At 47.4% G+C, this 26,548-nt stretch overlaps 1 protein-coding gene across 7 annotated transcripts in view; it reads right to left on the bottom strand.

Annotated features, from left to right (window-relative positions):
- The window catches only part of LOC147634098 (mitogen-activated protein kinase HOG1-like), an 89,390-nt gene that overhangs the window by 44,368 nt on the left and 18,474 nt on the right, over positions 1–26,548 (bottom strand). For 4 of the 7 annotated variants that reach the window (XM_086805209.1, XM_086805208.1, XM_086805206.1 and 1 more), the window contains exons 6-12: positions 8,048–8,126; positions 7,770–7,880; positions 7,556–7,640; positions 7,268–7,351; positions 7,108–7,178; positions 6,946–6,970; positions 6,755–6,819 (exon numbers count right to left, since the gene is read on the bottom strand). In XM_086805209.1, the coding sequence (XP_086661335.1) occupies positions 6,755–6,819; positions 6,946–6,970; positions 7,108–7,178; positions 7,268–7,351; positions 7,556–7,640; positions 7,770–7,880; positions 8,048–8,126 (520 nt within the window). The remainder of the gene's footprint in view (positions 1–6,754; positions 6,820–6,945; positions 6,971–7,107; positions 7,179–7,267; positions 7,352–7,555; positions 7,641–7,769; positions 7,881–8,047; positions 8,127–26,548) is intronic. The other 3 variants (XM_086805212.1, XM_086805213.1, XM_086805210.1) reach the window with 2 other exon arrangements.

Genomic DNA, 26,548 nt, shown 5'->3' on the forward strand with positions numbered 1-26,548 from the left:
GGGGAGAAGGAGCCGCTGAAAAAGCGGGAACGGGAGGAGGCGAAGGTGGAACCGAGGCGGGAGGGGGGGACGGGGGAGGGAGGAGAGGGGGGTGCTAGCATCTCTTGATCCTCAGTCTGCGCTGGGGTCTCCTCCTGGAGGGGAGCAAAGCTGTTCCTCACTGGAACCCAGTGATGCTGAGGCTATGACTGCTGCTGCGTCGGTCTCTGGGCATGCTGCTGTGGCTGTCTCCCTCTACGGTGCCCCTGTCCAGGCTGCCAATCCGAGGTCTCTGTGGGCTGAGCAGGTGTCCCGGAGAGGCTGCCTGCCAAGCCGCATCTGTGGGCGGGCCATCGGGGGTCTGCTGCTGTGGTGAAGGTCGGGGTCTCCTGCGAGGGCAGGCCTTGGCCAGGTGGCCGACCTGCCTGCATATAAAACACTGATTCGGGAGCCCCAAAAACTCCACTCTCTGATCGATCCATCCCCCCCCTATCCTAGGTAACTGAATGACCTTCGGAAGGGAGGAGATGTCAGGAACCAAAACTCTGACCAAAGGCAGGCCGGTTGCTCTAGCCACCACTGAAGCTGCTGTGGGGCCAGTCTCAAGCAATGATCCTGTCCTAGAAAGGAGCGGAAGGTACTCGCGGCGAAGTCCAAGAAAGCAAACTGTGACATGGAATAGGCGCTCTCCCTGCTCGGCCGCTGCTGGGTCGAAACCATGCTGCCAAGGTCTGAAGAAGGCCCGAGCGCCCCTGATGTCAAGGGGACTCATGGCTAGGACCTGGGCCACGCTCTTGGCTGTCTCGAACTCAATCTGGTAGTGTCCGCGGCCCAAGAAGGCGGGCCTGGAGAAGATCCCGGATCTCCCCTCTGCTGGGGCAAGTGCCAACTATACGGCAGATGGTGGAATGTGCCTGGAGGCGTTCCACCTCTGCAGCGAGGCTCGCTTCCTCTTCTGGCGAAAGAGAAAGCCTGATGGGGGGGGGGGGGGGCGGGGGGGGGGGGCGGCGGAAGAGTCCCTCTAAGGTGGGGTGGGAGGAACCTCCATCAGAGTCTGAAGCTGAGTCGAGGGCGAAGCGAAAAACGGAGGGTCCTGCAAGAACCAAGCTGCACGAAAAAGCGGAGCGGGGAGGGGAAGAGGGGGGAAGGGCGGAAGACAAAGGGGGAGGGGTGGAAGACAGAGGGGGAGGGGCGGAAGACAGAGGGGGGCGGAAAAAAAAAACAGAGGGGGAGGGGCGGAAGGCAGAGGCGAAGAAAAAAGGGGGGGGAGGGGGGGGGGGGGGGATGAAAGGGGGGGGGCGGGGAAAGCGCGAAAGGAGGGGGACGGCGGGGGGCGGGACGCGGAGGAAGGGGGGAGCGGGGGGCGCAAAAGAGACAGGCAGGCGAGCAGGGGGCGACGCGCACGAAAGGGAGGGTGGGGGGCGCGAGAAGCACAGGGGCGTGGAGGGGGGGGTGCGAGGAGGCGGGGAGAGGCGAAGTCACGAGGGCGGGGAGGGGGGGTGCGAGCAGGCGGGGCACGACGACAGCAACTCGAGCGGGGAGGGGGGAAAGCTTCGCTCTCTGGGCCTTCTTGTTGACCCCCTTCACAGCTAAGGAGCTAGTGGAGGCTATGATGGCACTACCTAGAGATCATTGAAGATTGAAGGAGATCGTGGAGTGTGTGTGGGCATCATTATGATCATGGAGAGCTTCTTCTTCACCATCAACAGCTTCTCCAACTTGCTTTTTAGATGTACGGTCAGCCCTAGACTTGTATGGGCATATGCATGGACGATACGGAGGTGTATGGACAGAAATTTCAGAAACCCTAAAAATTTTAGAAACCCTAAAACTGCTCCAAAAATCCTAAAAACTTCTTTTTGGAGGTTTTTTCGCCCAAAACCATTAAAACAGGTTTAGTATCAATTTTCTTGCCAAAAAGAGCTTTTCCATGGTTTTCTTCATCGACAAGGTTGTAGGAGTTATGGAGATTAGTCACGGGAACTTGGACTACTTGAACTTGGATATGAACTTGGACTACTTGAACTTGGATATGAACTTGGAGATAGAGCTTGGACATGGAACATAGAACTTGGACATGAACATGGAGAACTTGGACATGAACATGGAATTTGGCAGTTCATGGTGCGGATGTGAGCTTCGCCTTACTCACCTTCCCTATTGAACCTCATGGCAGATTGGAGAGAGTAGAGCCCCCCTTGGAGGATTTCAAGGAATGCACCTTGCAGAGGGTGAGGGTGATTGGTTTCCAAGCACACGAGTGGCACATTAATTGACCCTCCACCCGACCAAGGTGGCCACAGAGAGACTCTCACATTTGTGGATTTGGGAGGGCCAGCCTCTCACGCACGTCCAGTGGGACCCAAGGGAGTGGACATGGCATGACCCAGAAGACAAGGGGAGGCTCCCGATAGCCCCTTTTTTTGCACACACTGCACGGCTCGGCCGTAGGATTCAAATGCCAGAGGTTGAGGGCACTCTAGCAACAGGACATTGGCAATCCTAGGGCCTCTCGCCACACTCTCTCTCTCATTTCTCGAAGAGGCTGTGGGATAGTTTTCAGGAATGGAAGATCACTCTCTATATGTGGCGACTGGCACATAGGAGTCTGGCGGTTGGCACTTGGTCGGCCATTGGAGGTAGGCTAGCATTATGTCCGAGGTGTGGCCATCCCCACGAGTCCTGGCATCATTGTCTTTGGGATTTCCCAAAGGCTCAGCAGGTTTGGCAATGGATCCTCTGCATCTTTACTATAGACATGGCCCCTTCCCGCACTATTACGTGGGGCATTGTTGCTTGGGCCACTGAGGCCAAGTCCATGGCATATGAGGGGGAGGGTGGGGAACTAGCCCTTCACGTCTCTCACCTTCATATTTCTACAGTGCTAGTCCCAGCCCCATCTACCTGTCAACACTGGACTCCGGGTACTTGCCAGAGATGGGAGATTTGCAATAGTATTGCCGCATGGCACATCTAGAGAGCTCGATGCAGTGAAGTCATCAAAGGCACCCTCACTCTACCACTAGAGTCCATCAAGAGCATTTGGCTCGATATCGTTCATACCCTTTGTGGCCAATGGGGGAAACTTCAGGGTGGATCAAACCGCATGCGGAAGCTGGGAGGCCTTCCTGAGGATCTAGCGTCACGGTCTCTTTCTCTCACAAAGGTGATGGGCCCACTTGGCATTGTAGACCATCTTTGTGGTTGTTTCCCCCTCCCCCCATTGTATGAGATAGCCTTCTCCTCCTAGAGAGGCCAGCTGGAGGAGAAGAGCATCCTCCCCCCTTTTATGTTTGTTGACTCTCACTCCCCACGTGGAGCCGAGTTTATACTGCCATTATGGTTGTTTTTCTTGGTAACTAATAGAAGGATCTTTTTCCCAAGGAAAAAAAAAAGGGACCCGAAGGGTCTATGAGACCAAAATGATGTGTGCGTAGTGTCAATGAAATTTGTCATGGATGAAATAAGAAAAAGCAATAGTAAACTAGAACTAGAAATTGAAATCTAAGATCTCAAACTCTGAGATTATACAAGATGAAAAATCTAGATCCTACCATGTAAGGTATAGGGTACAATGAGTGATAGGATATGGGAGAGCTGAGTTAAAACAGTCAATCAACCCTGTATGACGAGCAAGGGCCCATCCAGGACCCGATTGAGTCCCGAAACCCTTTGAATATCACCCACATTTCAATGAATTTGCTTATATTGCGGAATTGAGATATGTGCAACATATCTTTGACCTTGATCTTGACCTTGGGATTTCTGCTTCCAAAGATAACAATGATATCAAAGCAATCAAGAGCTTCGTTTCTAAAGCATGATGCATATGGAACAAGAGGAGTGCTTGACATCATCCATAGTGATATTTGAGGACTATCACCAACACAATCTCATGGGAGTTTATTATTTTATGTTACATTTATTGATGATTACTCACGAAGTGTCGGATTTATTTCTTGAAGCACAGGAAGTTGCCAGCTTTTGAGTGTTTTCAAGAGCTCAAACAAAAGTTGGAAAGTGGATCAACGCTTTGAGAACACATAGAGGTGGTGAGTATACTCTAGGGTTTTCAATGATTTTTGCAAAGCGCATGAAATTCAGCATCAACTCAAAACTACCTACACTCCACAACAAAATGGTGTAGCGGAAAGAAAGAATCGTTCTTTACTTGAACGTGCAAGGAGCATATTAAAAACAAGCAAGGTTAGTGACCGTTTTTGGGCCGAAGCAATCCAAAGCAATGTATTAGATTGATCTCCAACAAAAGCATCAAAAGATATAACTCCTCTGGAAGCCTTCTCGAGTATCAAACCACGCATTTCACATTTAAGAGCTTTTGGATGTGATGCATGTGTATATACCAGATGAAAGGAGAAGAAAGATTGATGCAAAGTCCAAGAAGTGCGTATTTGTGGGTTGCACATCAAAAAAAAGCACCCAGTTTGTCTAATCCTCATGAGAGGAAGATAATTTCATTAGTTATGATGTCATTTTTTATGAACACAAGAATGCTAAATTTTCACTTCAACACCAGGACAACAACTCTCATCTTGGTTTAATGATGATGCTTATGATGTGAATTATGAAGATTTTCAACTTGGTGATAATGTGAATGGTTTAGCACATGATGAAGATGTGTTTTAACATCCCAAGAGAAGAGGAAAATCATCCCAACCAGGAGTCAAAGGGCATTGAAAAGGCCTCCAAAGTGGTACTTGAAGACAAGACGATTGAAGATCAACCCAGAGCTAGAGAACAAGCTTCAAAGCTTATCTTGAGCGAAAGAAGGAAAAATTTTGATTAATGGCAAATGTGTTGACAATTTTCAAACCAACATCTTATGCAGAAGTATGTCGAAGTAAGAAATCGAAAGAAGCAACAGATAAGGAATACAAATCCATCTTGAAGAATGAAAATAAAAGCTTGTCCAATTATCAAAAGGAAAGAAGACAACAGGAACCAAATGGGTTTACAAACTTACGTACAAATTGGATGGGAAGGAAGCTGCCTTAGCCTCAACATTGACTTTGTCATTCCTCTAGAGAGGCACACGCCCATAGCATGTGCCACTCTAGAGGGAAAGAAGGACAAAGTTTGATTAATGGCAAATGTGTTGAAAATTTTCAAACCAACATCTTATGCAAAAGCATGCCGAAGTAAGAAATGGAAAGAAGCAACAGATGAGAAATACAAATCCATCTTGAAGAATGACGCATAAAAGCTTGTCCCGTTACCAAAAGGAAAGAAGGCAATTGGAACCAAATGGGTTTACAAAGTTTAAGTACAAATTAGATGGTAGCCTACTTCCTCTCCCTCTCCCTAAGAGAGGCAAGCCTCCAGGAACGAAGCTGCCTTAGCCTCAACATTGACTCTTGTCATTCCTCTACAGAGGCACACGCCCATAGCATGTGCCACTCTCGACATTGATTCTCCCTCCCCCGCTCCCCCCCTGCAAGAGAGGCTTGCAGGCCTCCGGGGAGGAACCTGCCTGAGCCTCGACAATGACTCTATCGCTCCTCTAGAGCACGTTCGAGCCCAGCACTCTTCCGTTCGTTATGTGGGGCGTGATTGCTTGGGCCACGGAAGAGGTGGCAGAGGCTCTACTCTACTCGCCCTGCAGCTCACACTTTCAAATCTCAGCTATTCCAGCCACTTCAGTCTTAATTTCCCTGAGGACCCTGGAGACTAGAGCCAGCCAGAGATGGGAGCTCATCAGTAGCATTACCGCCTAGCACGTCTAACAGGCCAGATGCAGTGAGGCCATTGATGGATCCATCACACCACCCACGGAGACGATCTTGTGCAAATGGAGCCCAGCCGCCTTCTCGGGGGGATGGGGGGGGTGGGGATCTAACATTACAGGCCCTCATTATTTCTTTTTTCCACCCTCACCACCATTGCGGCCTCCCTCCGAGAGAGGCTAACTGGAGAGGAAGACCCTTGCCACTTGTCGGCTCAGCCTCTACAGAGAGTTGTAGTCTCCATCACGCAGACATTTTCTTTCTTTTGACTTATAGAAGAATCTTTTGTTGGAAAAAAAGGTTCATCCTGCCTTTTCCAAGCCCTAAAAAGGTGTCATAAAAATCAGTTAACATGTTCAAACTTGGCCAAAAAGGTGCCCGATCCTTGGCTCCTTGGCCAAGCTAGTCTGCACATGCTTAGGCTGCCCAAAACTGGTCAAAAATTTCCGTATGAGCTGTTCATGCTCTTGTCCACCCCGTCCCATGCAAGAGATCTGCTGCCCAACTTGTCTGCCTTAGTGTTCGGCACGTGACACTTAGCTTAATAAGCTACCAAGACATCTGCACACACCTCAACTCCAAAAGGATTACAAAACAATGTGGGGTTCACACATGCAAGACTACCTGGACCCAAGCCTACCCTGATGGCAATTGGCCTGACATGTCCTTGGAATAGAGCTCACAACAGGACAGAGTGCACATCACTAACCCAAAATTGGCACATAATGGTAATTAGCAAGACCATGTGGCACCCAAGTGCAGAGTGCACGTGACATCTATTGGGTTGCTAGTAGCTATAGCTCTTAGATTGTTGTTTAATACCCATAAGGCTAATTAGCAGTGCAGATCACTAGTTTCCTTAATTTATTTAGGTAGTGCTATTAAGTTATGGGTTGACTGCTAGGCTAGTGCAGATCACTAGTTTCCTTAATTTATTTAGGTACTGCTAGTAAGTTACGGGTGGACTGCACCACAACTATGTTGAAGAATCGACCTTAGATTTGTTCGAAGGCAAAGAAAGGGTAGATTACCGTACACCAAATAGAGGATGGCAGCGTCCACTTGTGTGTTTAGTGGCACTTCTGACAAGTAGCTCCTAAATCCATCACAAAAGTCTCATCAGAAAACAAGGTAGAAAGAGCAACAATAACACTGAAGACCTTAGAAAAAAACTTTCCCCAAATAGTCGACTTTAGCCCTCATTATCAACACGGTCCCTTACCCAAAATAAACAGCCTAGCGACCATCTGGGTTCACCCATATTGCAGTTAACACAGCCACACAACAAAAAACAAGGGATGCCTTCAGTCTCTTGCACTTTGCTTTGATGTAAATGAGCAATGCTAATTTGATGAGAAGAAGATGATCCTAAGCAGGCCCTCACATATCGATAGCAGAGCTGTACTGCCCTTTTGACATGATGACCTCTGGTGCACGGTAATTTGGTGTGACAACCTGTATTGCAATCACTTATACAACCACGTCATAGGAATACTTTTGGTGGTATCAGCACATTTCAGATAGAACGCACTAATTTATCCTACCGTTTTCGTGTACTGCCTTGTCAAGACTTTCTTGCTTGGTGTTATACCATCAGCAGGGACCGGCCTAGGTTCATAATCAACAGTCTGCAAACAGAAATTATAAAGATTTCAGTATCAAGTTTCAGCCATCACATTCATACATATATAAAATTATACACATACATCATTACACCTACTTACATTACATACATAAGGTGCATACACATGTGTATACCTACATATGAAGATGTGTTGCAAACACTACATACATACATTCATAAACCCATAGATGCACACATACATACATACCTCTTCTGCAGATCTGGCAAGTCCAAAGTCGCAAAGTTTGACGCGCATCTTGTCAGTCAAAAGTGTGTTTTCCGATTTGATGTCTCTGAATGTATGTTCAAAAAAGTAAACAAAAAGCAGAAATTAGAAAAAAAACTCATTTTATCAAAAGCCAAATAACACTGGCTTCCTTGTAATGTCAATATATTCACACAAAAAACAAAATCTTTGTAACCTATGCCAGACTCGACAAGAATGCATGTAGTTGATCCCAAGAAGCAACTGCCACATGAGCGATTTAACATCGTTTGGGGATAAAGGTCCTTTAAAATGATACATATCACCCCTACACCAAATGATAACTCATCATTTTATCATTCAAACAATTAAGACAAGCTGTGAAGCAACCTTGATTTATTCCTAGAAATCATTCATTAATTGATCATTTCCCATCATCCAAACAATTAAGGTAAGTTGAGGAGAACATTGTGAAGGCTAATTTGTATTTATTACCTATCAGCAAACTCTGTAGCAATGTAAAGGTCCACCCCATTTCCCATCTCGTCTGATGGGGATATAAAGACGTCCGTCACTTCCACATGGGGGAAAAAAGAAATTAAGCAAAAAATAAGCCTACTAAAAATTTCTTGAAACAATCCAAAGCATTTTAACTTTAGAAATGATAGGAACATCCAAGCAACCATCCTAAGTAACTTCTATTCCATCTACATCTGTGACCCACCTGTAGGTACAGGTAAGAGGACGCATGGAAGCAGAGTGAGCAGCCAGCCTGCGCCCATGAGCAGGCAGCAGGGATGGACGGGCTGGCAGGGTAGTATGCAGGCAGACAGGACTGCAATTGGTTGGGTGGATAGCAGGTATGGGTTGCCAGCTAGAGGTGCCAAACTGTTGGAAGGTTGGCGATTTCGAGCGTGTGATCTATGGCTAGAAGGTGCCTTGGATTATCCCATAAGTGGAAGAATGGGAAGTTGAAGAGCCATATATAGGCTAGAGTGGCACCTTGTCATAGTCATCTCCTCCGGCCAGTGTTTTGGAAGGCAGCTCACCAGGAGATGGGAGCCCGGTGGAGGGATGCTACAGTGCCCGTTGGGGGTGTTCGTGGAGCTCGATGGTGATGCGTCTCCTACGTGCGTTAGTCTTCCGCTGAGCATTCTGACATGGTATCAGAGCCTGGGCGCAAGGGGGTCGCCCCCAGGACCCCACACACGCCGGGCTCTGATACCATGTCAGAATGCGCAGCGGAAGACTAACGCACGTAGGAGACGCATCACCATCGAGCTCCACGAACACCCCCAACGGGCAAGGTAATGTTGTGGTTAAGGCCTCATGGTGTTATGTCTTGTGTTTGGACATAACGAGGCTAGTGATTAAAAATTGGCAGGGCATAGTTCTTATAGAGCACTGTAAACTGGTTTTTGGGCTATATAGTTGGGATTGTGACTCATTTGTGGAGAGTTCAGGGTGGAACTCTACCTTGGGAGAGGGGCCTCCCAAGGGACCCAACTTGTGGTTAGTCCATTGGTTAGCCATACCAATGACAATGGTGATGAGGACTGGGGATACGTGGTATGGGATGCAAATGCCCTGAGGGTGCGGGCTTGCCAGGGTTGTGTTGGTCTCTAGCTTAAGGGTGGCTTACCATTGCGTATGGTTTGGAGCCTACGGTTGGGTGGTGAGTCAGTGCTAGCCGAACCCTTTTATGTTCCTCTGCCATTAGTTGGTCTTTTGAATGGTAATAAAAAGGCTTTAACGTGTGGTTGTAAACCTTAGTGCAAACAAGGTTTACAACCGCCAAGCATGTAGAACTCCTGTCGGTTTTCAGACCTACACCCTCTCGTCAGCTCAAGATCCAAGACATTATCCAGCACTACCAAGCATGTAGAGCTCTTTTGCCTATGTGCTTAGGTTTTCAGAGATAGAGAAAGAAGAGAGCAACATAACACAAACACAAACAACACACTATAGCCCGGTTATTGGTGGGTTTACTGTTCTGACCAAAAACATTTTTAAAAAAATGGAACAGAAAATTAGAAATTTCAAAGTCTAATTGGGTGTGTAGAGTGGTTTACGCGCTATGGTTTGAAAACCATGGATTAATTGCATTCAAGGCTTGACTAAGTGCATGATTTGGGCGTTTTGGAGTGAGAAAATGAGCATGGAAGATTCGTGGGTTTCCCGCACGCCTACATCTTGGAATGAGAAATAGATGTTGCAAACAAGAGAATTGCATGTGTATAAATAGAACCTTGTTTTCTATCCACTAGTCCATGCAATGATCCCGGCTTTCTCCAATGGCTAAAAGACCACAAAAAGATGTTTGAAATTTCCAAAATCTCCATGGGTAAGCGTGGGAAAGGAATCTCGATTTCTATGTGTGAAGGGAGGCTCTTGGGACTGCCATGTACCATGTGTCATGTCCTTCATACCTCCCCTCCTACATTCAAGTTTCCCACGCCTACTATAAGCATGGATAAAGGCTGAATTTTCAACTTTGGGGATATGCCTTGACACATATGCAAGGCAATTTTATGTTTTATAATTTTTGAAATTCTGAATTTTTCGCCTTGGATCTCACGAGGAAGTAGCCTACAAACTCCAAGCTCTTGCATTTTTTGCATACTCTCAAATCCTTTGCAAAATTAACCCTTAAACCTTTGTTTTCTCTTCAAAGGTTCACACCTACACATTACCTACTAGTGAAACTGCCATATAAGCTTGATCAAATCAAATTCTAAGACATAAATCAAGGATTTTAAGCCTTTCCAACAAGACAAAGGACCAAAGCTAAGGAAGAATGTGATACAAGGACTAGACACATGTGTCAAGGATGAGGCTAAGGCAATGCTAGCCCTAAAAGAGTACACTGCCCTCGTTGCATTGAAGGACATCCTCAAGCAACACGATGACAAAATGGAAAAAATGCACAGGAAATGCATACTCAAACACAGCTTGACAGAGGATTTGGACTGCAATAGCACACCTTTTTGGAAGGATGAAGGACAGACGCCTACATTTGTTCTCCAGCACAAGGTTGGACACTACATGGGAGATTATTGCTAGCATCATAGCGTGGCACATCTGGAAGGCTAGATGCACTAAGGCCACGGAGGGCACTTTGGATTATGATACCCAATGCATTTGCAAGATCTGGTGTGATATTATCCACACACTCATGGCCACTTGGGCCAGGATTTAGGGACCTTCGAGGACCACAGAGAGAAAACGTGGCCAATTTATTAGAGAATGGGATCATGGTTATTTTTTTCACTCGATCACATATGGGGCCTTGCTGGCAGCACAAGGCACCCGATTGGTTGAGATTTCCCCCTTGTTTGGTCTGAAATCTCCCTTTTGTAAAATTCTTTCATACTTATTAGAAGTTTCTTTTCTAGAAAAAAAAATGCATTGGTATGGAAATCTGGTCAAAAATGCCCATGGCACGTGTACTTCATTCTCCCAAGATCAATAAACATTATTTGAAGGAGGGGCCGGCCGTTCCGGCTCATTGTGCATCTCTTGTCAATTCAGCAAATTACACCTTGTATTGTGCTTGTTATCCATCAAATCTTGGTGTATTTAAGTGTATTGATTAGCATTGTGTTCAACCAAGCATTTCACATCAACTGGTGGACTTACATTTGTGGTGTTCAAAGGAAATCTTCATGTCATGTGCATCCTGCACTTGGATGCCATTGCAAAGCCTTGTGGTTGGACACTTGCGAGTCCTTGTCCGGAGGCGTGTCAACCAGTGTACCACCACAGGAATGTCAGAGTCGTGTGCACGTCCCACACAATTCAGCTATGCTTGTCCTGCACAAGACCGATGTAACGCTCTCAATGATGTATGGATGTTATGGGCACTTGTTATTAGGCCAAAGGGGCTGAAGGAAGGCCATATGGGGTGCCCATGCATAGGCGCCTATCCCAAATAAGGCCACACGCATGAAACACATCAGTTATATAACTATGTGTCCTCTTTTGCAAGTCGCCATCATATTCTCCCAGTCGGCAAGTAGACACTATAGGAAGGTTGGCGATTTCGAGCGTGTGATCTATGGCTAGAAGGTGCCTTGGAGTATCCCATAAGTGGAATTGCCATATATAGGCTAGAGTGGCACCTTGTCATAGTCATCTTCTCCGGCTGGTGTTTTGGGAGGCAGCTCACCGGGAGATGGGAGCCCGGTGGAGGGATGCTGCAGTGCCCGTTTGGGGGTGTTCGTGGGGCTCGATGTTGATGCGTCTCCTACGTGCGTTAGTCTTCCGCTGCGCATTCTGACATGGTATCAAAGCCCGGGCGTGTGTGGTCCTAGGCAGCTCAGGCGTGTGTGTTCCTGGGGGCGACCCCCTCACGCCTCGGTGGCTTGCGGAGCTCGAATCGAGGGAGGGTGTTGGAAGGTTGGCGATTTCGAGCGTGTGATCTGTGGCTAGAAGGTTCCTTGGATTATCCCATAAGTGGAAGCATGGGAAGTTGAGAGCCATATATAGACTAGAGTGGCACATTGTCATAGTCATCTCCTGCGGCCGGTGTTTTGGGAGGCAGCTCATCGAGAGCTGGGAGCCCGTGGAGGGATGCTGCAGTGCCCGTTGGGGGTGTTCGTGGAGCTCGATGGTAATGCGTCTCCTAAGAGCATTAGTTTTCCGCTGCGCATTTTGACACAAACATGTGGAACAATCAACCTTATTATGAGGTAATTTTGTGAATTTAGTAGCCTGCAACCCAATTAAAACTGGCCGATCACCTCTTGAGGCTTTATAAAAGAACCCCCCCAACCCTCCACGTAAAATCATCAATAGATACACACTCTAGGTCTCTCAACCCATCAACCCACAAACACTCTAGTCTTCCGCTGCGCATTCTGACATGGTATCAAAGCCCGAGCGTGTGTGGTCCTGGGCGGCTCAAGCGTGTGTGGTCCTGGAGGCGACCCCCTCGCGCCTCGGTGGCTTGCGGAGCTCGAATCGAGGGAGGGTGTTGGAAGGTTGGCGATTTCGAGCGTGTGATCTATGGCTAGAAGGTGCCTTGGATTATCCCATAAGTGGAAGCATGGAAAGTTGAAGAGCCATATATAGGCTAGAGTGGCACCTTGTCATAGTCATCTCCTCCGGCCGGTGTTTTGGGAGGCAGCTCACTGGGAGATGGAAGCCCGGTGGAGGGATGCTGCAGTGCCCGTTGGGGGTGTTCATGGTGCTCGATGGTGATGCGTCTCCTACGTGCGTTGGTCTTCCGCTGCGCATTCTGACAGAAACAACCCTATATCTCCTATATAAAGGAGCTCCCAAGCCTTATTGTCGTCCTTACTTTTGCACATGCTCTCGGCAGCCAGGGGGAAATGTGTTGATATTGAACACGACCTCCTATGGACAGAAAACGCAGCCAATAGAGGTCTTTCTCAGGATTAACGCAACTATAAGGTGCTGTCCAGATTATACAGCAGAAAGCAAGTACCCTGCAGAATTCCGTCGTCTGTGGTTTTGGTGCTGATTTGCAGCTTGAAAGAGTGCATAGAGTGGAAGCAAAGGGGGCACTAGAATGTGCTGAACAGAGAGTGCAAGAGAGAGAGAGAGATATGGAGAAAACTATGATTAATAATCTAAAGCAAAACAGTCCCAAGCAAGAGACACTACAAGTCTCATAAGTGAGGGAGCAAATATGTACAAGACTGAATGAAAAGTGAGAGGCCAGCCCCACCTATTTATAGGTGAGGTGAGCTGGCCGACTGGACTGGCTGACTGGTTGCATCGTGCTGCTCCAAATATCGGTGCCAAACCCAAATATAAACACAGTGTCATAGGAATCCCTAGAAGCCTGTAGCTCCAAGAAGATAATACCCTCAAAAGAAATAGAGTCCATCTGCTCCAACTCTGTACCAAGAGTAGCCAAATGCTGTATAATAGCACCCTCCTCGAAGGTCGGCATCACCAGATGTAAGAACTCAACTGCCCCCTCTGAAAACTGATGTCGGGACTCCACAAGCCCAACCAAATCCAAATCCCAATCCTTCAATCCCTGGAAGTACCACTGTGTCCCAGGCACGGTCACGGATACACCTGACCACAATCCAAAATCCTCACACAGAGTAAGAGGAAGAGAAACATTCACTGTAGTGGTAACTGAAGTAGCAGTAGCCTCCTCAATAGCATCACACAGCGTAGAAGCAGGCTCCTCCATAGAAGGCAACGGGACCAGCAACACATCTTGGTCACTGGTTGACGAAGAAAGAATCAGAGGCAAAGCAATAGGAGAAAAATCCCCCTCAGAAGCTGTGAGTAAAGATAGCCCACTGTCTTCCTCAAAAACATTACCAGATATATCATCCTGGCAGGGAGAAGTATGCACACAAACTGAAGGCAAGGCAACAGGAGAAACAAACTCCTCAGATGCAATGAGCAAAACTGGCCCACTATCCTTCACTGCAGGAACATCTCCAAAAGAAGTATCCATAAGATCACTGGCTGCAGAGCACCCAGAAGTAGAAAGCATCTGCTGATCATTGGCATCACCATACAGGTCACAAAGCAACTGCCACACATAGAAAGTAGAAGCATCATCAGGAGCATAGATGAAGTGTCAAAGAACCGAATCCTAACAATTCAGGAGGAGAAAGCCATAGATCTGTCCGTCAGTCTTCCTCCACCGACACACATCCTCCGCAGAGGCAAGGTCCGGCAAGCATCGATTCTTGTACGAGAGAAACTCCATCAAACCATACTCCCTGAGAATAGAAGTAACCTACAACTTCCATGACTGAAAGTTACCACCATCCAACTTGTCTGCCTCATCAAGGAAATAACAAGAGAGTGGTACGGGAGCCAAATCTAAAGTTGGCATCATTGATCCAATCAATAGGACCAACCCTCATAAGATAAAACTGTCCAAATCAGAAAACGCTGATATAGGGCCCTTCCACCAAAATGCAGCCCTAAGAGGCTGGACAGCACCCGAAAATCATCCTGTAGCAAAAAAAACGCAGAAGCTTCTCTCGACTATACCTCCAACCTTGAGGTCACCAGAAGAGGGAAGCAAAAAATGCAGATTTGATATAGAGAGGAAAGGCAGCCACACAGGGCCTGGGAATATGCTGCAAGAAGGTGCAAGAGGGAAAGGCAACAACAAGGACAGTAGCTTGGGCTCTCCTCAAGAAAAAACGCACAATCTCTGAAGAAGAAGTGTCCTCCACAGGTGCCAAAAGTGCCACCAAAGCCTGAAACACCACAGACCCCCTCTGCAAAGGGGAAAGCCGACTGGAGAGGAAAACGCAGCACACAGAAGGCTGCTGTCCTGAAAAAAACAGGCCGCCTATGTCCCAAACTCCACGTGGAAAAGAAAACGCTGGTCAACAAGTACCTGATGGCTGAGTTGATGAAGCCAATCTGAAGGCAAAGCGACCAGCAGGTTCAGTCCAGAAAACGCAGCAGTAAAGGTCTGCAGATCTGTGAGAAAACACAGAGGAGAAGGTGCTGAAAACAGGGCTGAATCTGGGGCAGCAAAGAGGTTGCTAAACCGGGAGCAATGATACCATGAAAGAGTGCACAGAGCGGAAGCAAAGGGGGCACTAGAATGTGCTGAACAGAGATTGTAAGAGAGAGAGAGATATGGAGAAAACTATGCTGAATATACTGAAGCAAAACAGTCCCAAGCAAGAGACACTACAAGTCTCATAAGTGAGGGAGCAAATAGGTACAAGACTGAATGAAAAGTGAGAGGCCAGCCCCACCTATTTATAGGTGAGGTGAGCTGGCCGACTAGAGCTGCAAAACAGGCCGACTGGAGCTACTAGACTGGCCGACTGGAAAATGCCAGAAAGGCTGGGAAAAATCCCAGAAAAATACATAAAAAAGGGGTGGCCAGCCCACAAGCAAGGGCCATGCAAAAGGGACCAAATGGACACCATAAATGAGCAAAAACTGGGGATGAATGTGCTAACAAGCCAACAGTCAGTCCCATACTCATTCAGCAATATAAGCAAATATACCGTCACAATGGGGGCCCTTCATAGGGTTATTTAGGACCCAATATGGTGTACTTTCTCCTGCTTCTCTCTATTTCATTTATGCATATGAAATTGTCAAGTTAAGTGCTGAATTTCTGCTCTAATCAAGTTTGTTATTCATCTACAAGTCTTCCACATGCTACACTTTGAGACAATCATGCTAGCAATATTCTCCTTGAATATTTTAGCATAGTGGATAGTGTCATCCACATTCGTGCTATCGTTCCCTCGTATCCCTATCTCGTAAAAAAATACTACGCAACCTACAAACAAAGAATCCACACGTGTGGTTTCATCAAAGAGTTTCTGCACATAAGTGTCAAAAGATACATTCTGCATCAAAATCCAAAGAGTTTGCAGCAGAGAACACCAAACTCATCTGCATATTGACAAATCCAACCCGAGAGAGGCTCTCAAAATCTGTTCAATTCACGGGTTTTTGCCAAAGGTCCCTTTCACTAGGTCAAGAAAACCTTCTACCTACTCGATCATTCCAATTATCAAGTAGCAGATGGAACACAAAGTGTGTTGCCCTACCGTGTCAACCGAGAGTGAACACACACTCCCAGGTCTTCTACCTTTGAAATCTCCAAAACATATCAGGGGTAAAGGAGAACTACAGATCCAAGGTTCTGTTGCTAGGGATTCATGATAGCACACTAAGTTCGACTTGCTATCGCACAGGCGTGACATCTCCACATCAGTCAAACTCAGCTTTCTAAACACACTCATCTCATCCTATTGATCGTTGTCCTGTTCCCCCCGTAATCTTCATGGTCCTACACATCCATGTGATCATCAACGTCTGGAGGAGGAGTCATTATGTAAAGAAAAGAGAGGCATCAAAAAGATAACCTCATGGGTTTCCACCTCGGAAAATGGAAAGCAAACTCTTGTCATGTCGCGCTAAGGCCTAGAACAGAAGAATAGAGGACCAGTTCACATACCAAAGCGTCATAAGTCTCCTGATCTTCACAATCTGCAAAAGGACTCTAGTCAAAGAAAGTGCACGAAAAGCAAGTTTTCTTTTCGCCTGCCTTTTCTATTTTTAGCCAAAAGTAGCTAAAATCAATTTGCCCTAAACACACCCATGTGTATATGCATGTTTCACATAAAAGCTAATAAATAGCACTCATCCTACGCTTTTCCAAGCACTAATATTAATCTCTAATAATAGCACTCGTCCTACGCCAATATATTAATTATTGGCGTACTTATTTACAACTTTTATCGTGGGTACTTATTTACAACTTTTATCGTGGGTACTTATTCACAACCTTTATTGTGAGTACTTATTTCACAACTTTTCATGTGGGCCTTAATTAATTAATGCCCACACCTTAGGCCAACAGAAGGCGTTCTCGCCACTCGCCAATCGCTTTTGCTCCCGTCACCCGCATGCTCAGCCCGCCTCACCCACGAATAAAGAATCCACACAGTCGCCTGCTCGCCTCCCCTCACCCACCAGCGTGCCCTCTCACGGCTGCTCAACCAGCCCCCTCACCCGCCTCCTCGCCAGAGTGCTCCCCTCTGCTACTCTGTCGAAGGTTCCCTACTCGCCTGTTGCGCCTTCCCCTCTTCCCTGCCTGCTTGCGTGTCCTCCCCTCACCTACTCACGTCCCTTCACCCACCTCCCCCACCTTCCCCTTGGCTCCTCTGCTCGCCTACTTGCCTCCGTTAGCCTGCCCTCCCCTCGCGTGCTCGCCTGCTCACTTCCCCTGGCCTTGTCGCCTCCACACCTTCCCCTCGCCTGCTTGCCTCACCACCTTCCCCACGCCTACTCGCCTGTCACCACGTGCACACCCATCAGGTGTACAAGTGACATGGCATCATTTTAGCATCATAAACATCATCAGGATTTATCAGGCATTTTATGGGCAGTTTTCGGGCATTTAAATGAAGGTTTTCAGCATGTATGGGCTGGAAAGGTTCATTTAAATGCCTGAAAACTGCCCATAAAAGGCCTGATAAATCCTGATGATGTTTATGATGCTAAAATGATGTCGTGTCACTTGTACACCTGATGGGTGTGCACGTGACATCGCCTCCCTCCCTCGCCCAGTTCTCAGCCCTCTCTCAGCCATGTCCCTCACGACTCCATGCTTCCATACAACCTAAGGAGAGAGAGAGAAAGAGAGAGAGAGAGAGAGAGGCCCACTGATGACAGGAACGACGAAAACATGTTTGTGTTGCTAATCGCTTGCGAGAGAGAGAGAGAGAGAGAGAGAGAGAGAGAGGTTCTTACTATGATGGTTGATCAGCAACAGGTTTTCTCGGATCATTGGCCGCTTGTGTTTGAAATGGTCTATCATCCTGTGGATGCATATAAAGGCTTGTTGGGACGCATGCCTTTGCGCTTAAATCACACTTTTTTGGAGCATGAAGTTTTTGATGTTTATATGCGTCAGTTGATACGACATTTCTCCACAAGAGTGTCCATGGCTGATTATCATGCTTGGCCAGTGTTCCTTACCAACACTCGAAAATTAGCGCGGCATTATGGTCTTGCTAATGCCTCTATACAGAAACAGCATGTGGCTCTTCTTGAGTCGCTTTTAAAGGGTTTGCAGGCGTTCATGTTTACTGACTCTATGGATGCTGAAGTTGTGGATGCCATAGAATGGCTGAAAAAGGAGCTATCTAGGGTGCAGGAAGCACAATATGTTCGCTTTAAACTACTTGCACGTCTTGATGCTTTGCAGGATGCTAACTGTCAATCTCATCACTTCTATGATAAGTTGCATCAAAAACATATGCGTGAGAATATTGTTAGGCTGATGGATGCCCAAGGCAACCTTGTTACTAAACCTTCTGAGGTTATTCAGCATTGCATCAGGTTTTATGAAGATTTGCTTGCCCCTCGAGAGGATGTCTCGCCGGCTGTCCTGGCTGCAAGGGAGTCATTGTATGCTGAAGTACGATATCAAGTTGACCCTGATGTGGCGGTTCAGCTTGATGCTCCTGTTACTCAAGGGGAAGTGGAAGCTGTTCTCTCCAAACTTCCCATGGGAAAGAGCCCTGGTTGGGATGGTTTGACAAATGAGTTTTTCCAAAAATATGCTGATCAGCTTGCAGAGCCTTTGACGCTTATTTGTCAAAGGATTTGGGATGAGGGATATATGCCTGCCGATTGGAAGTTGGGCATACTTCGTTTGTTGCCCAAAGTCCCTTCGCCTACTTCTTTGGCTCAATGGCGCCCGATCTCACTTATGGGTATTATGTATAAAATCTTTACAAAGATTTTTGCCAATCGCTTCGAGAAGGTGCTTCCTACTCTTATTCATCCATATCAATATGGATTTGTGCATGGCAGGAATATTTTGCATAATATTCTTAATGTTCAAATTGGAGTGGATTATGCCAAGGCAAAGAAGCAAGAGATTGTGATGGTGCAGCTGGATCTTGAAAAAACTTTTGATCATGTCAGCTGGTTTTTCCTTTCTCAGTTAATGACAGCCATGGGATTTGGTCCCAAAATGGCTAATTTGGTGCATTTACTTGGCTCTGGCTCTATCACGCGGATTATGCTCAATGGAGGACTTTCGGATGGTATTTCTCTCACCCGTTCTCTCCGGCAGGACTGTCCTCTTAGCCCTCTTTTCTTTGCCATTGCCACTCATCCTATGTTATCTCGCCTAAATGCTATGGCATCGCATGGTGAAGTGGTTGGTTTGTATCGCCCTCATGGCAAGCAATTGGTTGCTCAAGCCCTTGCGGATGACACTTTTATATTTCTCAGGGCCGAAAAAGCCAATATAGACCGAGCAATGGAAGCTTGGAATAATTTTGCATTGGCTTCTGGGCTGAAAATAAATTCAACAAAATCAGCCCTCATTGTATGCACGGAATTTGATCTTGAGGCATTAGGGTGGCAAGGCCGTGTGGTGCAGGAGACATTGTTCGTCATCTTGGGTATCCGGTTGGTGTGGATGTGGACCCCCAAGCGCTTCTTGCTTGGATTTCTGCTCGGATCTCGGATAAATTTGTGTATTGGAAAGCTCAAGGGTGGCCTATGCACGTGAGGGTTAAGGTAGCTCAGGTTATTATGCTTAGCATGATTTCCTATTTTTTGCCTTCGCTACCTTGGATGCACAAATCTCTTCTCCGTTTGGTTGCTCCCATTCGGTTTATGCTGTGGAAGAGGCAAGGAAATATTCTGGGTCAAACATGGATAGCTTGGAATCACATTACGACGCCCAAAAGAATGGGCGGGGCTGCTTTACTGAATGTCCGCTTGCATATGGTGGCGCGTAGGTGGGCACTTTTTCAGGATATGTGTTTGCAGGAGCAGCCTTGGGTATTCATGGCTCGTGACTTGATTGAGTTGGAGGGATTGTCACATGGACGGACACGCGTGCAGGCTTCATGGTGGGACATTGTGAATGCGGCTCATCCTGTCCGTATCCTCACATTTTATCGCATATTCTCCTTTCTTGGCATGAAGTTCTACTATTGGCTCAGTGGGATCCTAATCATGAAAGACTACTTTTGAACTCTTTGCAGTTCGAAACATTTGTGGAGTCGCGTGTCATTGTTTGGCCAGACAAAGATGCTTCACGCATACGACTCAACCGCATGGTCAGGTTAGGCTTGGTTAGAATCCGAGATGCTGTGATACCTGGTCGTGACAGGCCATATTCGTTTCGTCGTATTCGGCAACACTTTAGGGTTCCTTGGACATTTCAGCCACTATGATGCATGCAGTTGAGCATTTTACTCCATTGCCTCGGCCAGCCTTGGCTTGATTGGGTACTATGTAAATCTGGTGACTTGATATCACTTTTAGCTAACCAGGTCTATCATAAGCTCGTATCAGAGAAAGATTGGGTTTCAGCCAAGGCCAATAAGGTGGGGTCATGTAGACCGATGTCTTGTTGGCAGGAGACTTATTTTGTCTCGCCCATTTACTTGGGACATGGATTATGATATCTAGACTTATGGGACTGATTTGTCTTGCCTACTTGGGACATGGATTATGATATCTAGACTTATGGGACTGATTTGTCTCGCCCATTTACTTGGGACATGATTATGATATCTGGACTTATGGGATTGTTTTTGTCTCGCCCATTTATCTTGGGACATGATTTTGATATTAGTATTATGGAGACTTATTTAGTCTCACCCATTTCTTTGGGACATGGAATCTTCAGTTATATTGGAATTTTGAGACTATCTCGTCGCGCCCACTTGATGGGACATGATTATATCTTGAATATATGACTTCAAGCTTAAAGTTGCAGACAACTTTTAAGAAGCTGGGAAGGATGTTACCAGCCTGGACATTTCCCAGTCTGAAAGAGGTCCGGTGGACTCCAGGATGTCTAAATATTTGGAAAGTACAAGCTTTGGGAATGGGAGATTATCCTAGAATACAAAGGACCACACTCCTAAAATTTAGGAGAGTTGCTATTTTTGGCCCAACTCTGATGGAAATTCTGTTCGCGTCATTACATCTGGAATTGAGCAGATACCAAGAGTTAACAAAGTGCCTACCTATGACAGAATGTCTACCAGTTGGGATATTTTTAGAGATAAAGTTTATGGAAGGACCCATCTCTTAGATTGGGACATGTGGCAAGAAAGTGGACCAAAGTGAGACAAGTGGCCTGACACTTGTTAAAAAGTGGATCAAAGTGAGACAAGTGGCCTCACACTTGTCACTTCAGCTATTGTGTGGCTCTCCACTTTGATAGAATGTGCAGCGGAAGAAGGGAAAGTGGAAACACAAGAGAAAGAGAGAGATGGGGAGGAAACACAAGTGAGAACCTGCTCTCAATATCATCACCAAAAGAAATACATGTCCCGAGCAAGAGGGGAGAACCTCGTAAGTGAGGGACTGCAGCTAGACAAGCTAGGCAAGCAATGCAAGCAGTAAAATATGAGGGAGGCATGCCGGCTATATATACCTCTACATGAAGGCAGCCGACTAGTGATAAATACCTCCACGACTGGGGAAAATCCCAAGACCATAAAATGGGGAATAAACATGGGTAAAATATGAGTGAGGGGTGACCAGCCCCTCTGACTAACATGGTCAGCCCTAGAGGCTAAGGTAGGACACCAAATAGGAAGCCAGCAAGTAGGGGATGGTGTCTAACACCCCCTCTCAGCACCGGATGCTGAGCAAACTCCAAGAAGCCAGAGACGCCGTCCTCGATCAAAGATGAAAGACTGCAGAAACAGGTACCAAGAAAGCTCCACAAGCAATCTCCTCAGCAACTCAGCTACAAAAGCAACAGAACAAGCTGCCAGGTACACCATTCCTTTGGAAGAAAACAACCATATAGGCTGCGACGTGCTGCTCCAAATAATGGTTCCAAACCCAAGTGTAAGAACACTCCCCGAAGTCAAATGTCGTGTATCCAGCCTGGAGAAGGTATGAAAAACCTCATAACCAAACAAGATCAGATCCTGTATATAATCAATCCTGGGCGAAGCAAACTGCTCCTCACTGGAACCCTCAAAAGAAATAGAGTCAATCTGCTCCAACTCTGTACCAAGAGTAGCCAAATGCTTTATAAAAGCATCCTCTGAAAAGGTCGGCATCACAAGATGTAAAGACTCTGTAGAAAATATGGGGTCCATCTGCTCAAACTCCATAACATGAGTTGCCCAATGCTGTACGTAAGTACACGCCACTGAGGTGGGCATCGCAAGATGAAAGGACTCCACATCCCCCTCTGAAAAATGATATCGTCGGACTGGTACAAGCCCAACCTGATTCTGATCCAAATCCAAAAAACTCTGGAAGTACCACTGTGCCCCAGGCACGGTTAGCAACCACAGATCCAAAGCATCCCACTGGGTCCAAAAAACCATCCTCAAAAACAACAAGCCATCAGAACTGGCAGGGGGAGGGGCATCCTCAGAAGCATCACAAAGAGAGGCAACAGTAGTCTCCTCACAATGAGGAAGGGAAGCAGGAATATAAACTGCAGTGGCAACAAAGTCCTCAAAAGCATCACAGATAGCAGAAGACTGTTCCAGAAGTAGAACCAGATCCCAAGAATCAGCAACAGATAAAAGATCCATGTGAAAGGATCACACCGCAAAAGGGCAAAACACCCTCCTTGTTCTGCAAATAGCAAAGAACACAAGCTCAGACAAAATAAACTCTACTCAGGATCTCTGAAAAGATCACTGCTCTCCTCCAAATAATTGTAAACTCCTGTCAAAGAAGAATGTCTCCACAGATATAACACAGCTCCCGAAACTGATCCTCAAGTGAAGTAGTTGGAGGAAGGCCCCCTCCGAGTGTAGAAAACTCCTGTGGGAAGCAAAACGCAGCCAAAACACTACTATCCAGCAAGAAATAGCACTCCACTGCCAACAGAAGGCAAGGAACATGTAGAAACCGGGAAACTGTGTAGGCCATGAACAAAACACAGGTATAGATGCTCCAAAATCAGCAAAACACTGACTGAAATCAGAAATTCAGAATCCTCCTCAAGTACCAACCTGCCTCCAAAGCCACAATCCAAACAAGAAACCCCCTCTGCAAGTGATCTGTGTCCACTGGAGAAGAAAACGCATTCAAACAAGGGACTACAAACCTGAAAATTCAGGCCAACCAGTGTCCACACCTCCTGTGAGGAAAAACGCTGAAGAGAAGGTACCTTCGGGTCCAATAGATGAAGCCCAGTTGAAGGTAGAGCTACCAGCAAGATCGGTTCAGAAAAAACACAGCAACCATGGCTGCAAATCTGAAAAACGCAGAGGTAAAAGGGGCTGTAGAACGGTCTGAATCTGGAAATGCAGCAGAAGGAGGTACACCCAAGCCTCAGATCAGCAAATCAGCATCAAAAACCTGTAGAAGAAGAAAACGCAGCAAATATGCTGCTACTGGCCTGTACAAAACAGGCGACCAGCACTGCAGGGGGGGTATGAATGCTGAGAACTGCTGCAAACTGCTGTAGACAGCCACCTGAAGAAAAACGCAGCAACCTATGTGCTGCTGCCCTTGTTGAAAACGCAAAAACGCAGGTCTGTCCAGGGGCGGAAAAAACGCAGATATGAAGAGGTATAGGAGGGAGCATCCAACGCTGAAAATCACCGGCGCTCTGATACCATGATAGAATGTGCAGCGGAAGAAGGGAAAGTGGAAACACAGGAGAGAGAGAGAGAGAGAGAGAGAGAGAGAGAAAGAAGGATATAAGATATCATACATCGCCGATGCTGAGGCTGTGAATGGAGTGAACATGTACCCTGAGGCTGTGAATGAAAGCGAGCTAGCCTCTCCCGTGTCTCCATCTGGTGTCTCATTCGGATAGCTGCTATCTCTCGGTGACGGAGTCGAGGTGCTCTATGTCCAGTCTGTCTAGGTCTCCTGCTGGCTCTCAATTCCTCTGCTCTCTGTGCGGTCACCCCACGTGGTACATCAGCTGGCACTGGCATAGCTCTCTGGAAGAAATCTGTGAGCTGGGACTGTCTCCCACCCCTAGTGGGAGCGGGTGTCTGGAGGAGTCTCTCTCGAGAACTATGAAGCTCTAGTAGTAGTCTGCCAAGCTATCGCTGGTCCGAGGCCTCCATCAACTGATGTAGTGAAGAGTGCTCCTCAAACAATCCTGCATATCTATCTCTGACCCCTTGGTGGGCTCTACATCTACATACAAAGTGATCCTCAGTCTCCACCTCCTCACGGCACAATCTGCATATCCGCTCAGCTCTGGGAACCCGTGCCGCTCTCCCAGCCTCTATCTCTAGCTGATGTGATGAGACTCGTAGCTGTCCAATAGCAACGCGAGAGCTGTGTGGCATGTATGCATCCATGTACCGCGGTCGATGTATAAACCCATCCCCTGAGATGCTCATAAAGTGGTCTCTGTAATACAGCATCTTCGGTGGTAGTGGGCTCTCTGATGCTGTCCATGTCTCCTGTATGTAGTGCTGCCATATGTCCTGTCTCATCACTCTGTTCCTCTCATTGAGAGAGAGGTAACCCCGTGGAGCAGACTGATCATACTGAAAAGGTAGCAACCGCTCAATGTCTATCCCATGATGTGAGAACCACTGTAGCATCTGTGCATACCAAGATCCAGTGTGTCCAGCCTCGGCCAGCTGTCTGGATGCCTCAAAAGCTCGACGGGATAATCTCTCCGTGGGCATCTCCCTCATCCTGTATATAAAGGAGATCGTCTGGAACAATGCCACAGGTGGTGCAGCAAACTCAGCTCGAACAATGTCGTGCGGGACGGATGGTTTGCTGCGTATCATCCTCGAGAGCATCAAGATCTGTGGTCTCTCCAGCTGTACCCATGTGGAGGCTGCAAGCCCTGGTGCCCAAACCACTGCTGCATACATCAAGGCTGGTGTCACTAATGTATCAAAGAGCCACCCCTTCGTGCGGGGTTCCTGAAAATGTGCCTGATGACACTGATGCTCAAGGCCAGCAAGAGCTGCATACCCCCAGGTCACTCTGTCTCGGACTGCCTGAGCCATGGAGAAGCGTCCAGCTGAGCTAGTAAATGTGATGCCAAGGTAAACATAAGAGCTCACCACCTCGACCCGCCCTCCTACTAATGTGAGAGTAGTGTGGCTCCTGACTGCGGGTGAGGTGTGGAAGATCATAACCTTGGTTTTCCCAAGGTTCACTGTGAGCCCCTGCTGTGCGCAGAAGTCATCAAGAGCCACAAGGTGTCTTTGAAGCCCAACCTGCGTGTCGGATACCAAGACGATGTCATCAGCATAAAGCATAACATGGACAGTAATACCTGATAGCTCAACCCCAGAGCCTCCTCCCTGTGTGATGTAATCGACCACCTCATCAATATACACCAATGGTGCTAGCAACTGTGTCGAACAAGCCTCCTGGGCATCGGACTCTCCCAAAGACCTGCTCATATAGCCTGTATATGCCCCACATCATGTCTGAAGGTATGCCTAGTGTCTGTAGTCGCCGAAAGAGGCGCTCTCTCGGCACAGTATCAAATGCCTTGCGGAAATCCACAAAGCAACAATAGAGCCATTGCCTCCGTGCCTTGGCCTGATCAATCAGGCACCTCAATGTAAAAATGTGGTCGATGGTCGAGAAGGCTCGACGGAAGCCTGCCTGGCCTGCTGCTCTCAATCCCCCAACCTCTGCATGAGTGCTCAGCTCTGCCTCCAAAACTTCCCCGTATAGTTTGGCCAATATATGGCCAATCATGATGGTCCTGTAGTTCCCGGGGTCTAGTACATCTCCCGCTTTATGGATCGGCACAATAGTGTGCATCGTCCACTCAGCCGGAAACCCCTCTGACAGAGCTCTGTTGAAGAGATGAGCAAGAAATGGTGCCGATGTATCAATAGCATAGATGAGATGCTCTCCCTGTAATCCTGTATGATCTGTCGCCCGTCCATGTTGGAGTCGGCATATGGCCCTCCTAACCATAGGTGGGGTGAAGAAGGTGGAGACTGTGGAGCATGGCTCTGTGGGCTGTGGTATAGGGGGCTGTGCAGGCACATCATAAAGTCTCTTTGCATATGTCTGCCAGGTCTGAGGATCGGCAATAGGTGTGGGAGGACGAGGCTGTGCAGGCACATCATAAAGTCTCTCTGCATATGTCTGCCAGGTCTGAAGATCGGCAATAGGTGTGGGAGGACGGGGCTCTCTGAGTCTCCTCCAAGCAGCAGCAGCATCTCTGCTCATGAGAATGTGATATGTGTCCCAGTACTGAGCCTCCTCATAAGCTCGCCGCTTACGGCGGGTGAGAGCATGCATCCTCCTGCCTGCCTGCCTCTGGGTGATCTCCCCGCCAACCCTCTGCACTCGGAGACTGCGGTAAAGGTTTCTGCACTCATCATCATACCATCGGTTCTGGGACATGCTCCCAGATGTAGGTGGCTGTCCTGTCTGTATGTGGTATGGGAAACTCCTCTCGGCTGCGGAGTGCAGTACATATGAAAGCTGGGAGGTGAGTATGGCCATGGGTGCCGATGGATCTAAGGCAAATAGCTGATCATGAACATGATAGTCGTACATCTCGGCTAGGTCCTGAGTGAAGTGAAAAATAGTGCGTGG

Source organism: Cibotium barometz, chromosome 11 (assembly GCF_041138505.1).
Source record: "Cibotium barometz isolate CiBa-2024 chromosome 11, ASM4113850v1, whole genome shotgun sequence".
Lineage (NCBI taxonomy): Eukaryota > Viridiplantae > Streptophyta > Polypodiopsida > Cyatheales > Cibotiaceae > Cibotium > Cibotium barometz.